The sequence below is a fragment of the Balearica regulorum genome, chromosome 21, assembly GCF_011004875.1.
Source record: "Balearica regulorum gibbericeps isolate bBalReg1 chromosome 21, bBalReg1.pri, whole genome shotgun sequence".
NCBI classification, from domain to species: Eukaryota; Metazoa; Chordata; class Aves; order Gruiformes; family Gruidae; genus Balearica; species Balearica regulorum.
Genome location: NC_046204.1, coordinates 5118305 through 5135198, shown reverse-complemented (window position 1 = coordinate 5135198; position 16894 = coordinate 5118305). Strand labels below are relative to the sequence as shown.

General features: G+C 37.0%; 1 protein-coding gene across 8 annotated transcripts in view; it reads right to left on the bottom strand.

The window, feature by feature from the left end:
- KIF1B (kinesin family member 1B) overlaps positions 1–16894 on the bottom strand; it is a 94693-nt gene that overhangs the window by 60105 nt on the left and 17694 nt on the right. For 5 of the 8 annotated variants that reach the window (XM_075773499.1, XM_075773503.1, XM_075773500.1 and 2 more), the window contains exons 3-13: positions 12396–12472; positions 10975–11154; positions 8960–9025; positions 6903–7081; positions 6053–6164; positions 4937–5014; positions 4614–4679; positions 2232–2307; positions 1852–1930; positions 1348–1490; positions 161–202 (exon numbers count right to left, since the gene is read on the bottom strand). In XM_075773499.1, the coding sequence (XP_075629614.1) occupies positions 161–202; positions 1348–1490; positions 1852–1930; positions 2232–2307; positions 4614–4679; positions 4937–5014; positions 6053–6164; positions 6903–7081; positions 8960–9025; positions 10975–11154; positions 12396–12472 (1098 nt within the window). The remainder of the gene's footprint in view (positions 1–160; positions 203–1347; positions 1491–1851; positions 1931–2231; positions 2308–4613; positions 4680–4936; positions 5015–6052; positions 6165–6902; positions 7082–8959; positions 9026–10974; positions 11155–12395; positions 12473–16894) is intronic. The other 3 variants (XM_075773505.1, XM_075773502.1, XM_075773506.1) reach the window with 1 other exon arrangement.

The following is a 16894-nucleotide window of genomic DNA, read 5'->3' as shown; positions in this document are numbered from 1 at the left end:
ATCTAAGAAATGCTGTTTAAGCTAGTTTCCATGAAATTACATTACATTCCACAGTGAGTGTTCTGTCTGGGATTTCCCTGTGATAAATGCTGGCATGCAAAGCTCAGTTAAAAGCTGACCCAGAGAAAGCAGGTTAAAAACAGAACCACACAATACACACATTTGCCTCCACTTCCAGAGTATTCATCTCCCATTGGATCAACTGAAAGGAAGCAGGAGGGAAAATACAAGAAGGATCAAAATTGAAGGTACACCAGCAACACAGGAAGGGAAAAGAATACTACTTCATGTTTAAAGAAACAAAACACAATTTTCAGTAATATTTTTTTTTTCAGTTTTGATTCAGAACCAAAACACACAGACTGTACCAAGCATGAAAACACCTGCATTTCATTGTCTTCTGTCCCCATTCTCTTGAAAACAAGCAAACAAAAGGTAAATACATGTTACACATTTCTAAGCAGTCTGTGACTAAGTCAGGATTTCTGCTTCACAGGCAAATAAGCTCTGACAAATCAGAAACTGGTGCAACATTTGCTTGGGTTTTTATGTCAAAGAATCTTTTAGTCCACTGGAATACATTCTATGTTTTTATGGGCATTTCTTTCTCTAGAAATTAAATCACTGTTCACATTATAAACTAAAATTTTAGCTGCTACGTTCTTTTATTTGCCTTGTTTGGAATGAAGACAAGGAAAGAATTCAGGCACAAGTTTGTTCTGGTACTTTAAGAGGTTGCTGGCAAAACAAATCAGTACAATACTGCTCTGCCAACTTAACTTAAAATCTGCCCCAAAAGAATTCATTATTTATTCACAAGCAGCTGTTTCAAAGCTAGTTATTTTGAGACGACAAATGGTTTGCCACTCAGGATATTGTCTAACAGGAATTTGCCACCATTTTTGTTTCTGAGCAAGGATGGCATTGAAGCCAGGTATCAACTAACAACTTTAACCCTTTAAGGAGGAGGAAAAGATGCTTTATTTCTCAGAATGAAATGAAGTTTCTATATCTCAACTATACCCCTCTTATTGGCAGCCAGACAAAACGCCCTCCTTAACTCACCAGGTCAACTCCTGAATGTGTAAGTTCTATTAGAAAAAAATCATTTAGGAAATGGAAACTCAATCTCCATGATTTTCCATGAGAGTTTGATGGTTGTCTGTCAACTCTACAGACAATCCTAGGATGGGTTGTTTAAAGACAAAAAAGGCTACCATTTCTAAAATCACGTTCAAAATTTAGTATCAGCACCTCCATTTAACTTTCATGTTTTAAACCCCTTCCTCTCCCTCCTCCGTAAGGGAGGCCAACCTCAAGACGGTAAGGTCTGTTTAATCCACTTACTGTCAATAATATCTCCCAGCCCTTGGGCACGCAGGAGATCCTTAAGCCTTGTCACCTCCTCCTTCAGCTCACGCACCAGCTTGGCATTGGGATCTTCATTGATAACAGCATTACATTTAATCTGTTTTGCACGATCAGCATATCTGGAACCAGATTAAAAAAAAAAAAATCTTATAATGAACATATAAGTGTTTATCTGCAATATGGGAATGCAGCAATATAGGATACATTTAGCTTGCAACTGTATGTGAGAAGAGAATCCTAGATTATATTCAATCATGCTTTTGAATTTTTACTTAATACAGGGTACTGCTGCAAAAAAGACAAGTCCTATTCACATACAATAGATTGGTTTTCCTCTTTCAGGGTAATTGAGCTCTTGCCAGTATAGAGTCGTCTTCCCCACAGATTTTCTCAAAGTATAATAACCCAAAGGTTTAAAGGATAGAATGTGGCCATTAAGTTAAGAGCTACCTATATCCACTTCAGATGAAAAGAAAGTACCTCAAAGTGCTCAAAGTTTCATCATAGTTTATGTCTGCTGGACTCAAAGCAGCAACCATCGCAGTTCTGGAATTACCACCTATAATGAACAGGCAAAATTTTAGATTAAACTACAGTGCACAATCTAGGCACTACCTACCTACTAAATATCAGTATTTTCAGTAAATTATAGAATTACATTCTACATTACTAAGGAACATACAAAAGTCATAGGAAAGAGAGATGGAACTTTAACAAAGGGTGGAAATACATGACTCAGATTTGACTACTAACAATATTTAACCTTATATTTGATACAAATTTAAGCAAAGTGAGTTAAAAGCAGTCAGAAATTTTAGTGAGAATTTCCTTCCATATTGGCACAGGCAAATCAGCCATACCTAGATTTTCTCGAAGAAGCCATGTTAGTACAGAATCCCTGTATGGTATAAAGTCTGTCTTCTTTTTTTTTTTACTCTACAAAGAAAGAGCACATTATTGAAAAATGGACATTGAATGGAAAATTCATGTTTAAGACATAAAAATCATAGTATAGGTATTAAAAGAACCATGACAGTATACACATATGCTATCTAAAAGAGGAGTGGCTCATCCTCAGTTGTACAAGTGATTATTGAGTTTGATATTAGATAACATGCAACATATTCAGACATCTAAACATGATGATAAGCAGTCCAAAGAATTCCCTTGAAGCACTACCTTCAGAAAGGTTTTTCTGTGCATGAAGAGTATCTTTCTGACATTTAAATTCTGTGTTCTAATACTATTTCAAGAGAATTCAAGCGATAATCCTTACTCATTCAGGTGAGGATTCAATTTTTCTTTCCTAGAAGTTACAGCTCTTTTAAAGAGCAATCAGAAAAGTCCATTACAGGAGATTCCACAGGTACAGATATACAGGTGCACACATGCAAGGACAACTAGACAATTGTCCTGTGTTTCTGTAAGCAGTTATTAGGAAACTTGCGGACAGAAAAAATGAAAGTACTTGGATGCTGAAATTAGAAGCATGAGTAGAAAGGAGGTAGTTTTAAGGGGGCATTGTGTGTGTTTTTATTTGGGTCAAAAAAAAAGACAGAAATTTTAAAGAGACTACTCAAACCAAAGCACTAGGCCACAAGACGGGTGCCGAAGTATCTAAGTACTTTGCCCCAAAATCAGCAGTGACAAACGCAGAACTTCCACACAAGAGAAGAGTGCCTTCTCAGCACCTTTGGCAGACTTCCCTCCAAATTTCACTGTAAAGGCTTCACCTAGCTTCTTAATTTGGTCTAAAAGAAACAATGATTAACTTCCAAAGCTCTATAACGTAACAGAATGTGAATCTTTGCTCATCCATTTACTTACACAAATAACAGGCAAACATCTTGCTTCAAGAGATGTCAAAAGGTTAATTCCACACATTTAATATGGTATATGGCTTTACAATAAAAGGCCTGACTGTAATTTATGCGAAACTCCTCTTGACACTCAAGAGGTGCTTAAAATGTGAGTGTTAGTCTTGCAATAGTTCTATTGTCCCTTGCCAAAGGTGAGTAACCTCACAACGGACAAGTAAAATTACTAAGGGCAGGTAAGCAGCAGATGCTAAAGCTGAAAACTAGAATTGACTATTGCCTATAATCCATCGTATGGGGTAAAGAAAAAAGCATAGAGAGTAGAAGCATGAAAGCAAAGGCAAAGTTATCCCTACTAAAAGTAAATATTCCCAAGGTAAGTCACCAAATCAGGAGCAGGGACGTAATAAAGGAACATTCCTGAACACGTACTTAAATGTGTAGTTTTCATTAATTTATCCCCAATCTTAGAACATTTTTAAATTTTAGTACCGATAATTCGCAGCCTTCATGACTATAGTCACAGGAATTTCTTAAAGACCTGACATAAAAGATCCCTGCTCTTTGATTCCAAAATGAAGAGAATAAAATTTTACGGTCAAGCAAAAAAAAGATAACATCCACTACTACCCAGACCATCATACCTTGTTGGTGCAGTTATCCTAAGTTGAAAGCATTAAAGAACAAGGAAGAAGGTACAAAATGAGCTTCTTAACAGAGCTTTATATAAAATTTTCATGTTACCTTGGATAGTGTTTTCTTTTCTTGAGAAGCCCAATGAATGAGAATAGTTTTCATTAAAAAAAAATTTTAAAAAATCTAAAAAGCAGTTAAATATATTCAACCTGTCCAAGCTGTTGAGAATTCACTTTTTAAAAGGAACAGCAACAATTTACCTTTTTTTTTTAAATAGTAGTTGAGTATCAAAGACAAAGTACTTTTCTAAACCTACAACATTATGTTTGGATCAACATATGCTCACTCAACTCTACACATCATTAAGTCTTGCCATTGCAAAAAAAGCCAGTGATAATCAAATTATTACACTGGTATTTCTAAAATTTTTAACAACAAGTTGCAGTTAGTTTTCTAAAATTATTCTTTCAAATAAAAATAAAATCACTGCTCTGCAGAACTGAAAGCTTGATACACGAACATGTCTTCTATACAAATGCAGGCTTCTTTTGCAAGGCTTCTTCACAGAAAAATAAACCAATGCTTCAGTCTATCGACAAATAAAGTTTCTACCAGCCTGCATGACATTCACAGCGTACTATCAACACTATTCACCTATCAAAATACACACAGCTAGTTTGGCCAAGAATGCTAGGCCAAGAACAGTGAATGACTCTGCCGCACTCCCTGGTTTTTACTGTCTTGGTTTTACTAGCTATGCTGTAGAAGGTAAGTAAATGCTGTACTTACCACTTCGGCCAATGCTGAAATAACTTTGCCCAGAGTTGTGAGAGACTTGTTTATATTTGCTCCTTCCTGAGAAAACAGAATCCGGTATTATATAGCTATAAAAATTGTTCAGCCATGAACTTCTGTAGGCTTGTGAGATGACAATGAGCCAAATGTCACATCCATGATCAGAGAGGGAAAAAAAAATCTTCAGTTTTGCAACTATTTTTTCCATACTTATAATAGCAATCTTTTCCTTTCTGTACTATTTGTCAAGCAAAGACTCCACGTGATGCTTCTGCACCTACTTGCCTTCCTTTCCCCATATATCAATGGCCCAATACCTTTAATCGGGTTCCTTTGGCACCAGTTGAATCAGCTCGCTCACTCCCAGCTAGATCCACAAGGCTAATCTTGCTGACCTGAAGAGAGAAAGCACATGAACAAGAATTAGTTCTTGGTGAAACAGAGTAAGAATAAAACTTCAAAGAATTCTATGGCATGAGAACTCTACTGTCTAAAAAATCACCAGAGTATGCTTAAAACTACAATCAAACAAAGTTTTCACAAGCAATTAGCTTGATGCTGTTATCTTATGGATAAGAAGTCTCTAGGATTATGCTCTAAGTATCACTCCACTGTAAATTACCTAAAAAGAGAGAATGAGGTCTCACATGAACAGAGCAGAAGTCAAAAGAAATTAAGTGTTAGCGCTACAGACAACACAAGAACCTCAAAGGAGGAGAAACTTAATGCTTCATCCTGACTCTAGTGACACCAACAATAAAGCTTTGGGCTAACTAAAGCTACAGACTGCATGTAAGTTAATGATAATTGGTCTTGTCATTGGAGGGGGGGTGTGTGCACGCATGCCTTCAATGCATAATTTTTTTCAGATCTGTCCACAATAGTCAGTTTAGAAGTGTAAATGTTACCTGTATTTCAGCTTCTTTTGCATGCAGAGCCTCTACTTCAGAGTAATAAAAGCCAGAAGTGTTCCATGCTAAACACTGTACCTCCTTTTAACATGCAAATTCCTGAAAGTCCCTAAGTCTCACTCATCCCAATTCCTGTGCCCAAAGAAAAGAACTAACGAAGCAAATATTTTGCACTGACAAGCAAAACCACAGAAAGTTCTGGGAACAAGACTGGGAAAGATTATCTTCTTCTATTTTTTATATCCCTCCCCATAGAACCTAGTCCTTAAGGCTATATTTTTCCCACATCTATATAGTCTCCTCCTGTACATATTCGCTATTTAGTAGTTTTTAGAATTGCAATCAAACAAAATCCCCTAAGAAATAAAAGGATTTGTCAATGCACACAGCAAGTTCACCCTTAAACAAACCACCAGAAAAAAACAATTCATTCCCATTTTCTTATTATACTGCCAGTAAGAATAAGTCCCTGCAAGGAAGATTTGTGAAAAACAGTTAGAAAGCCAGTTATCTGTAACATACCTTCTCTGTGGAAAGATCAGTTTCTGTGTCGTGTTTCTTCTGAGTAAAGACAATTGTAAACACAGCATGAGAGCGACTGCTGGTTTCATTCATGTTGGTAGCTGCCACAGTCCTAAAATATGAAGAGACATAGACATGTTTAGGAAACAGTAGCCTCTATGCTGCAAGTACAACTACCTGAAGGGCTGAATGCAGCTGCAGAGTAATAGGACCAAAGGCCTGTACAATTGATGCTCTGCCCTGTAACCAAGACCAAGCCACGCAGAATCCCATTAAAAAACCCTTTGATATTTCACTCCTGAATTACTATCATCTTCATCAGTTTAAACAGAGCTTCCTCAATCTGTGTGCTCAATAATCTACCTTACATTCAAAACACCCAAGAAAAGGTGAGTGGCATTAATATCTGTCTTTCCCACACATTGTTAAATGGAGCCTACAGCTGACATGAAAACAACTATTAATGAACCAGAACCTAAAGCTAGAATGCTGGCTTTAGTCCTGACCACTTGAATGAGAGAGGAGACTGTGTTCACATGTTTAATTACACCAATATAGTGATACAGTACATAACGAAGGCAGAACTAGAAGCCAGTATAATTATTTACAAACTTCATCTCAAGCCATTACAAGCTTTAAATATCTATACAGCAATCTGCAGCACTATTTCCCCACACAAATCAATTTCAGCCTTTTAATAGCATTGATCAGTGCATATTTCAACAATACTCATGTGACATGAGGTTTTTTAAAGTGCCAATGCATCACAGAACACATTTTAAATTTGCTGCTATATATCAGATATTCCCACAACAGAGATAAAAATATGTAACGCACTACCATGACTAACCTGGCTTTGTTCCCAGCATCCATGAGGTCTGCAATGTCTGTATAAGACGTGACTGCTAACTTGGACAGATCTTCCACATATGGTCCAAGCAGAGGATGTTCTCGCACCCGCAAATTCCCTTTGTTCTTCGGGTTCAACAGGTCTCTGACTCTCTCACAGTAAATCTCCATGTAACTCACCTGAAAAGAGGAATTTGCACGGGCACCTTAGTGTTTCTTAAGGCTTCCTCTGCAATCAGCTCTGCAGCATTTCAGAAACTCCCCCAGGAAAGCTGTAGGTGGGTGTCTCAGTTCACGTAACAATGAGACAACAGCAGAAAGGAAGAAGAGTCGCTAGTCTCATGCATCAGATCTCCAACATAAGCTGCAGGCCTTGCATCCATGTATAGATACCTCAACCATTTCGAAAAACATTGGTGTATAATTAAAAATTATACACTTGAGTTCAAAATCATTTTAACAGCAAAACTATCTTTCTAAAGAGGCAAACAAGACAGACGGTAAAAGGAGTCTGCTTACAAGGACTCTCTCTTATGAGCCTCCAAAGCAAACTTAAGAAGGGAAAAAAATTAATTTCTTTGTATGCAGAAGCAACTTTTGATTCTAAGCTGTACCCATGTCCTGCTGTATTCCTGAGTCATCAGTACAACTATTCAAACTACAGTAACCTTAAATCCACACCCTTTGAAATAAATTATAAAGCTAAGGTTATTTTTAAATGCATTCTTTGAGTTTTATGTTTCTTCTGGCACTAGGCTTATTCCAGTCCAACAGGTACTTAGCAGCTGCAGCATTCAAGATATTAAAAATTAAGAGAGACAGTAAGTTATTCACTTTCATTCTGTGGAAAGATTACAGATGTAAGCAGCAGTTTTAGAAATCTACACATTGAAGATCTCTTTTTGTGTAAGTCCAATTCAGAAAAATTAATCCAATATCCAAACCAGATCACAATACACTATTTATACATTTCCATCACTGTTCCTGTCTAGCTGTCTCCCTTCTCTGCTTATTTGTCAGACATTCATTCTTTTGAATTTCCATTAAAAGAGAGACTATTTCTCTCACACACACATACAAACACAAATCTATGCTTGGAGACATAATCAGAACAATAAACTAGTACCAAATAGAAAAAACATCATGAAAATGTGGGAATCTTCTCATTCACAAATCCTAAACATGATACTCCTATGGCATGCAAACATTAAGTCATCAAATGTTAATAAAATACGATTAAATGAAGTGTTCAAATGGACAGATTCAAAGCCACAGAACTAGTTATTTTCCAGTTCTGTAATTTAGAAGCAGTAATGACTGGAGTTCAGGTTTATTAATAATAATCACATTTGACTTCTACTGGCTTTCTGGTCTTCCTTTCTTTTGAAGCCTGCAATATATTTGCATGTCAAGCCATTAAAACTGATTGGGGGAAAAACAGTAGAAGAAAGAAAATAGTTTCTGCTTTTCTTTTTATTTTGTAGCAGGGCAGGGAGACAAGACAGAAAAAGAAATGGTGTAGTATGATAGCATATGACAACCATTTTCTAAACACAAACCAACTCAAGTAAGGATAATTAAGAAAAAATAAGTACTGACAAAGTTCCTATATATACACAACTTAAACCATTTTTTCTGTAAACCAACCTTACTAACAGATATCAGGTAAGACTGTGTGACTAACCTACTCTAGACTAGCCTTGTAGAGAAACAAGGAATAAATTATGACTATAATAATTGACAAGAAACATGTAGTCTTCCATCCAGCAGTCCAAAACAAAACAAAAAAATCAAATCTGTAAATACATCTTTAGGTTTTTCAGCCCATCATTTCTTTCAGAATTGTTGCACAAGTAAAGGTATACTAATTTTCTGGTGGGGAAAAAAAGAGTCCCAGAAAGGTTTTATTTACAGTTGTCTCAAACGTGAAACAGAGAAAAGACAAAAAGCTTAAAAAAAAAAAAAAAAAACCAGCATCTTAACGCAACACCAATAACACAGCATCTGCGCTCAGTTTGCTGTCCAGCACACAGATATTCTTTGATCTCTCAAACTCACCTCTACAGAGTATGACATTTCTTCATTGCTGTTGTCATTGATTTTCTCAAACAGTTCTTCACATAGCTGGAAAGAGATTAAACCAGAGTCAGAAATTAGTCTTTACTGAGCAGTAACAAGTAACTACTATGTGTGTCATTAAATTGGCTTTAGAATGAGGGCGGGGAAGAAAAAGAACCTATTAAATCAACCACATAGAGGCTCACTGGGAAGATACTATATAAATAAGGTTGAATGACAGTGATGTAGAATTGAGATTTAAGTATCTCAACAATTGTTCTACGTTTAACCAATATTACTATTCTATACTATAAAATTAGAAAAAGCTTGTAATAACTGAAATTGGAAGTAATAATTTTAGAAAATAATATCAGCAGTCTACTGCTTCAAGAATGCTTGTCTACAAGTAACTGAAATGAGAGCGCTAAAATTAAGATAATAAAGGAAGAAGAAATGAATAGTGGGCAAGCCATGGATATGTATTTGGAGATTAAAAAGCACAGGTACAGAGAGTAATAAGTGTAGAAAGAGGTTTCTGGAACAGATATCTACAAGTCACTGTATGAAAAATAAACAGATTGTGAAAAATACAGGCAATTTTGAAAGTACCTACTCTGAAACATTCAGTCAACACACAGTTAAAGTATCAAAGTTTCACACTAGGGACTCGCAGACAGGGAATTTTGCCAACACATAAGAATTTAATGTCAACAACCTATACTACTTGGAACATGATTGTGCTGTACCTTCCGTGTACATGACAAGAAAGAGAACAGATTCAACAAGGTCTCCCTGAACAGACAATTTTGTACCTTTATGGGAAGGCCTCCCAGTGAAATTGGAGGGAAATGATTTTGTTTTAAAAAATGTAGTAGATAACAGGAGCACTATTAAATCAATAGGAGTATTATTAAGGTAGGGGTTTTTTTAGGATAACATTTAATTTGTACGTATTTGAGGTTTCAGAAAAACAAATATCAAGATTAAAACAAAAACTTTTAGCACAAAGCTGTTGTCAGATTTTCAGCTCATTTCACCTGTTAAACTGTTACTTTATATTACTGTAATAAAACCAAAATGCTTAGATGTAACAATTTAGCCCTCCCTCACATTAGCTCTTTCAACATTATTTTAAGCTAATCACCAGAATACTTGTAACCTATTTCAGTACATATGCCCATGCTATTAATAGAGAACAAACACTCTGTGTCATCCATTTCACACCTGTGGCACAAGGCCAATGTCTACTGCAAACCTGTAGCAGAACGAGGACTCAAGCTGTTCAGCATATTTATTTATTAAAACTGAAACACAACCTCAAATTTCTATTTTGGAAATGAGGAACACACTATCTTCCAACAAACTTGGTCCACTGTCAGTGCCTATAAACTGAGGAAGGCCTGCACTTAGAACAAATGCCACGCAACCAACAGCTATAGAATACTAAATTCATGATGACTGTATAAATTGTTGCCCACCGACATTTCCTGTGGACTATCTCAACTTCTTCAGATTTCATGGCAAATGTCAAAAACAAATTTCAGGGAGGGGAAATAACACTGGGCTGTGTTCAGTTGCCCTAAATAGTTTTTCCCAATGTTTTCATTTTTACCAAGATATATTATTCAGTTTTTAGCTTTGGGAAGTTTGTTTCCACAAAACACTTCTGATATGTTCATCAGTAGTACCACCTTTTGAATTTCTGCAGAATACAAAGTACTTAAGTGCTGTCCTAGCTAAAGTCAGAGAAGGAGACAAGAAACCCAGTGAATAAGACATCTTCATTTACTAGTTTGTTGGGGAAGTGGAGAAACTGGATGTAGGAAAAATATACAGAGTGTATAGTACAATTTAAAAAAAAAAAAAGTAACAGAGGGAAAATTACTTATAGTGCTCTTTTTCCCCAGTAGATTTCTTTCACTTCAGAAGTAAGCTGTTAACTGTTATTGTAATATGAAAAGAGCATATCAGCAAGTGTATGTCTGAACAAATCCCCTTTCTGGGTTCTGTTCTACCTGGGGAATTATGCCTGCTTGGCTCTCCTCCTGCTTGCCCATCATTGTGTAGGATTTCCCAGCTCCAGTTTGTCCATAGGCAAAAATGCATACATTGTAGCCCTCAAAGGCATGCAGCAACATCTCCTTCCCAATATCATTGTACACACGGCTCTGAGACGCAAAGCAGGGATCTTCAGGCTGAAAAGACATGAAAAACAGAATAAATACAGTCTTACCCTATCATTCAAGTAACATTTCAAAAAGCAACTGGGTTTTTTCCTACTTCTATCTTATGGGTCAGTCCCTTAGGAAGAGACAAATGGAGCACATTTTTACACACAGCTTTTTCCCAAGGCAGTACCAGCCGGAGAACAACGACGACAACCCTTGCAGGACAACTGCATCACTGCTGAGGAAAGTCTGCACAAAGAAACCAACCAATTCTGTTTTGTGAACATTGATACACTACTGGAAACATTTTGTGCAAGATCACTGTAAAACAAGAATCAGGGTGTTGGGAGGGGGTTCTCTCTCTTCCTGAAATCTTGGATTTTAATATTACTTGCTCCTGAAATCAGGACAAATTTAGCTGTGGTAACATTCTAATGTTGGGATCAAGGTTTTATCAGACCACTTCTTTTCCTCGATGCTTCTTATCTGTTAGTTTTCAGGAACAATATTCATCATGTTCCCCTGACTGATCCTGTAATCTACTTGCATGGCTGCTGTGAAAGATTCAGTAAGAGAGCCGCACAAATCCAAGTTTTTCATAATGAAAACAATTTTGTTGACCACAGATTTGCTCAGAAATGTTAAGTCTTATTTGCACCATCCAAGTTACTAAAATTAATCTTAGAGAAATGCATTATCCCTTCTTTCCATATCTTTTGAGAAAATAAGGCAGGGGAGGGTAGATGGCAGAACAACACAGTTCTGCTGTAGAACAATTACTGGAAGTCAGCAAGACCTTAGCACGAATTCACAGGAGGGTGGGGCAGAGGAGCTGGATGAGAGTTTATTGCTTTTGCAGCTATCAGAAACATGGATCACTACTCTGTCTTTCCCAGATATGCCAAGGGAACCCAGACCACATCTCTCCTTGAACTGTAAGAACTTGAGCAACTTTCACTTGTCTAAAAGCAAACCTGAATTAACTGTTGTTCACATACATCCTTAAAATATTTAGAACAGAACACTGGTGAAGAATATTTTAAGTAATCTTTCAAATACCCACAACTTGTTATCAAACTCCAGGAGCTCAGCTTTCTGCTTTCCCCAAACAGGAAAAGACAACATACAATGACAAGCTTTTAACCTGAATAAGGGTGAAAGACACAGTGCAGAAACATCTGACAGGGATGGCACGATCAGAAGAAAAGAATGCAGTTAAATCAAACCAGTCAACAAAAATAATATGGTTTTCTTGTAAAAGAACTTACCGATGTGTGGGACCAATAGGAGTAATCAAAGCTGAAGGACTTTGGTGCTTCCTTAGGATTCTTTGGGTTGATAATACCTACAGGAAATAAAATTCAAACTCTTAGCTAACTTGACATTTAGGAACATAATTACTGAGCTTGCTGACACTCGACCTGTGAATCTGAGTATTCACAGAGTTGCCACACCACACAGGAGTAGTATGATTGAAGTAACAGACTCACAGCTTCCTAACACTGTACTTCTGTAGGCCTTACTTGAAATAAGTCAAGGAGAAAAAATTCCTAGAAAGAATGCTACTGCTAAACAAAATTCTTCCATTGGACAAAAAGCCAGAAGTAGGTCATCCTGGTCCCTTGACTTTTAGAATGGGACAGGCTCTTAAAAATTGAGGGATATTAGCAAGAAGGAAGATCCAAAACACAGAGTTCAAGAATCCCTGGTAATTTCATAGCAGCACAACTCAAGCCTATTTTGAAATATATATTACATAGTACAAGAGCTCACTGCAGAAGGATTTTCTTTAAGATGCTCAGTATTTTCAGGGGATTGAAGAAGATATGAAAAAAGTTGGATCTACAGACATTTCAGGGATTATCTGCTTAGCTTATTTCAATGTTCTTTTACGTGCACAAAGCCTACAGACAGATTTTTAATAGGATTGACATTAATTGAACCAACCAAGTTACTGGTAAATGTTCTTACTGTATACAGCCACTGAATCCCACAGCGATCCACAACCAACTTGTGTACTTTATCTCTTTGGAATGTCTGTATAATATACGATGGCCCCATGATGAAGTTCACGCACATATATACACAAAAAAAAGCCAGAATGAAAAAATGCTTGTGTATAGTTCCTATGTTATAGTCTTTATAAGTCCCATTCAAAAAGCTGACCTCCAATTGCCTTTTCAGCTCAAGCAATCCTTAACATTATTTTCTTTCCAAGGTATTCATATATAAGAATCTAAATATTCAAGTAAGTTAAGTCATTGAACACTTTACAAATACCAGAATAAACACACTTTGCAAAAAAAACCCCAAACCACCCGAAACCCCCCAAAACTAAAACACCCCGCCGTTTTCTCTTCATATCAGTACATCTGTAAATTTTATGCTCTTTTCCTTTTCTCAGATCCTCCAATTCTTTCAGTATTTGACCCACACATGCGCATTCCCCACAATTAATGAAAGCTCTTCCAGATACCTTTTAGATTGTTGCTTTTTTTTTTTTCTTTCCCAGCAACAAAACAGCTTCCTATAACCTTTGCCTGGAGGAATAACACACAATGGAGTCAGCTATCATTTTAATGGCATAAAGAATGTCTGTAGTTTCTGTATTCCAGGGAGGGTAATTTATAAGCACAGCTCTTGCTGCAGAAGTGAATCTCTACTGCTTTCTTCTCTTCAGTACTTCAGTGCTGGTAATACTTAGATCTATTATTTCCAGCAGCTGTTTTCAATGCCATCTGTGTAAGTAAGGATTCTGAAAGGGCATACTCTTGAGGGTATCAAAATTTGATAAGCCACCTTAGATTTACACATACCCACCTGCACCTAAAGCAGCAATCTTCCTTCGGGAGTGATCCACTAATTATGATACATGCAAACAAAATCTACAAAGAAAGAAGCTATACAAAGGAGGTCGCAGTCTTCCTGGGAATGATTTACATCCTCATACCTGTCTTCCTAAACAAAGGATGTTTATTTCTCACATATTCATGCTACTTAGGCTATGCTTTGGGAGATGAGGGCTTCTCCCTTTCCTTCTGTGATAATTAAAATTGTAACACCCTCATCTCTTACCATTTCAAACATGAATTTAACATTATGTTGCACCGAAATCTCTGGAAACGTGGTTACAGAATCCCCATTAAATCACTTCTCTACCAGATGCTGTGTCCCTGAGGAGGGCTGTTGTCCAAAATTACAGTGTGGAGAAAAGATCCCTCTCTGGATTGCAAATAGCAACAGTTGCTACACTATTTTTTGTGGCCAACTCCATTTCACTTCGATGCACCTTGCGCTGACATTATTGCCTTATAAAAACTGACAGACATAAAAAAATCAATGAATAATATGCCTTGCACCAGTACAGCATCAGATGGCAAAAACGTGTGTGGCTTTGGATAGCAACGTGGGCATGAACACATAACAAACCGGTAACCCAAGCAGTCATATACGACTTTAGTTTCCCTTTACTAGTTTTGACCAAACAGCAGTATATCTACAGCACGCATTATTAAAACAGTTCTAAAGTTAAAGGGAACAAATAACAAATGCCAGAAGACAACTCCCTTGTCCCAAACTTAAATCAGTTCTCTCCTTTCATTGTGATCTAGACTGCTACAGTTCAACAATTCTGTTGCTTAATCTCAACAGCACATAATTTTAACCCAAACTCTTGACAGTACCCCTGTGAGAGGAGTGATGGCTAGGGAAGGAGAGGAGCTACTACCTTTATTGGTACATTGCATTGCAACATTGTCATGGAAACTCCTAGCCTGGTAAACTGGGAAGGGAATCAAGACAAGCAGAAGCCTAGCTACATATTTGCTGACCAAGAAACACATTGTTAACCACAATCTAAAAACATGCATTGGTTACCTGAATGTCACATCAGCGCAGTTCTACTTCAAGGTGCAAATGCAATCACAAAAGAGATCTTTGATCTCACTTACTTCATTCCATGATTGATTTGTCTCCTTTTAGAATCAACAGTGAAAAAGCAAGTATTCATCAGGTTTTTCTTTTCTAATTTTTTAATAAGCAAAAATGACTTTTATAAGATTCTACTGTGTCAGAAACAGAAAACAGAACAAGCAGCACAAATTTCAGTATTATTCAAAACCAAGTTTGACATGAAAATACACACTTCTCATAGTTTTTTAAAAAACTAAAACTCTCTAGGAAAAGTCCACCACTTCCAAAAAGAAAGTAAAGCAGTCAAACGTTTAATCAGAAGACTAGCTAGTTTTTCCACTCAGCTCACTGTGCATAAGGGCACATTCACCACCTGTGAAAGACAATATCTGTAGCTACACAACAGGCTGCACGTCTGCAAATGCACTACAAGCTTGCCATTACATTTCAGCTTCATCCTACTTGCTTTAAGCTTAAATTTGATCCATCACATTTGTGAAGTTCAGGCTCCATGATTTATGCAAGTGGTTCCACCCTGCCCCATTTTTTTTTAAAGCCATTTTTTAATTGTTATTTTCTTAGATAGGCTTTCCTCAGCTCCTTCACACTGAGTTCCATGTCCAGTTCACTATTTTGAAAACTACTTTCTAGGATGCATGTTTTTGTGAAGCATATCTTGAGAAGCATATCAGGAAAGGGATATTAATGTGCAAGAAGGCAACTCTGTCAGAGGTTGGGAATGCAGCTGCCTGGCCAAAACCTTCCACTGCAACAGAAACGGGTCAGAGAAAACCTCCTGGCTGCCAGGAACTCTGCATGCTGTCCCTGACTCCTGTGATCCAGTCACAGCCTTTTCACTCAGCTTCTAGTTCAAGCCTGAAGTCTATCCTCATTCCTGTTTAGAGTCTTCATCCTCCATTTTCAGAATCATTGGTTTAACAGAATTCTCCGTCTGCCTACAAGTGAATCCAGCAGATCTGAATGATTGAGGAAAAAAATAAGACTATCACCTCAATGGATTTCAATTGGACTGAAACCCTCTTCATTTGGAACGCTGAGCACCAAGTGGGTAGCTACTAGCATCCGTCATACCTGATGTGGTCTGAGTTTGAACCAAGCGATCAGGTATGCAATAATGTGAGATAAGACACCTGAAAGAAGATGGTGAGGTAGCTAAGAAACCAGGAATTCAAACTGAAGTAACTGACCTAACTTGAAGGTGTCTATTGCAGTTTCTTTGGAGGGATAAGCAAATCCATGAAATTTAGTTACTTTTAAAGGAAGCTAATGGATATTTCTGAAGAAATTAAGAGACTTCTTATAGTACAGGTAAGCTTTATCCTAAAAGTTCATATGCCAAATTGCAAAAAACCAAGCATGATCACGCAGAAATTACAGAGTGAGCAACATTGATTTTACGTGCCATGTTATTCAGCAAGTTGTGTTTTCACCTAAACAAGGAAACAAATAGAACTAAAAAAAAAGTAAGAGGACTGTTTCCAGTATCTCCAATACCCACAAGAACACTAAAACCTTTTCAGTTATTTTGTTTGTTTTTTAAACCATGCAAGACTAAGAGGAATTGTACTAGTGAATCATGAAATAGGTCATCATCTATCTCCTCTCCCCACAGCAGACTCACGGCATGGTACGCAAGCTAATGGTTTAATTACAGAGCCTCAGGAAATGAGAAAGGCTGTAAGGCAGACGATCACAGCAGGAACACATTAATAGCCTTTTTATCTTACAGAATAAATTTGTTTATCTGCTATTTCAAAGATCCAATGTGGCAATTAACTTTTCTGTTTGCAAACTGACACTAACGCTTTGTGCTGCAGCTATTATTAGTTACCAT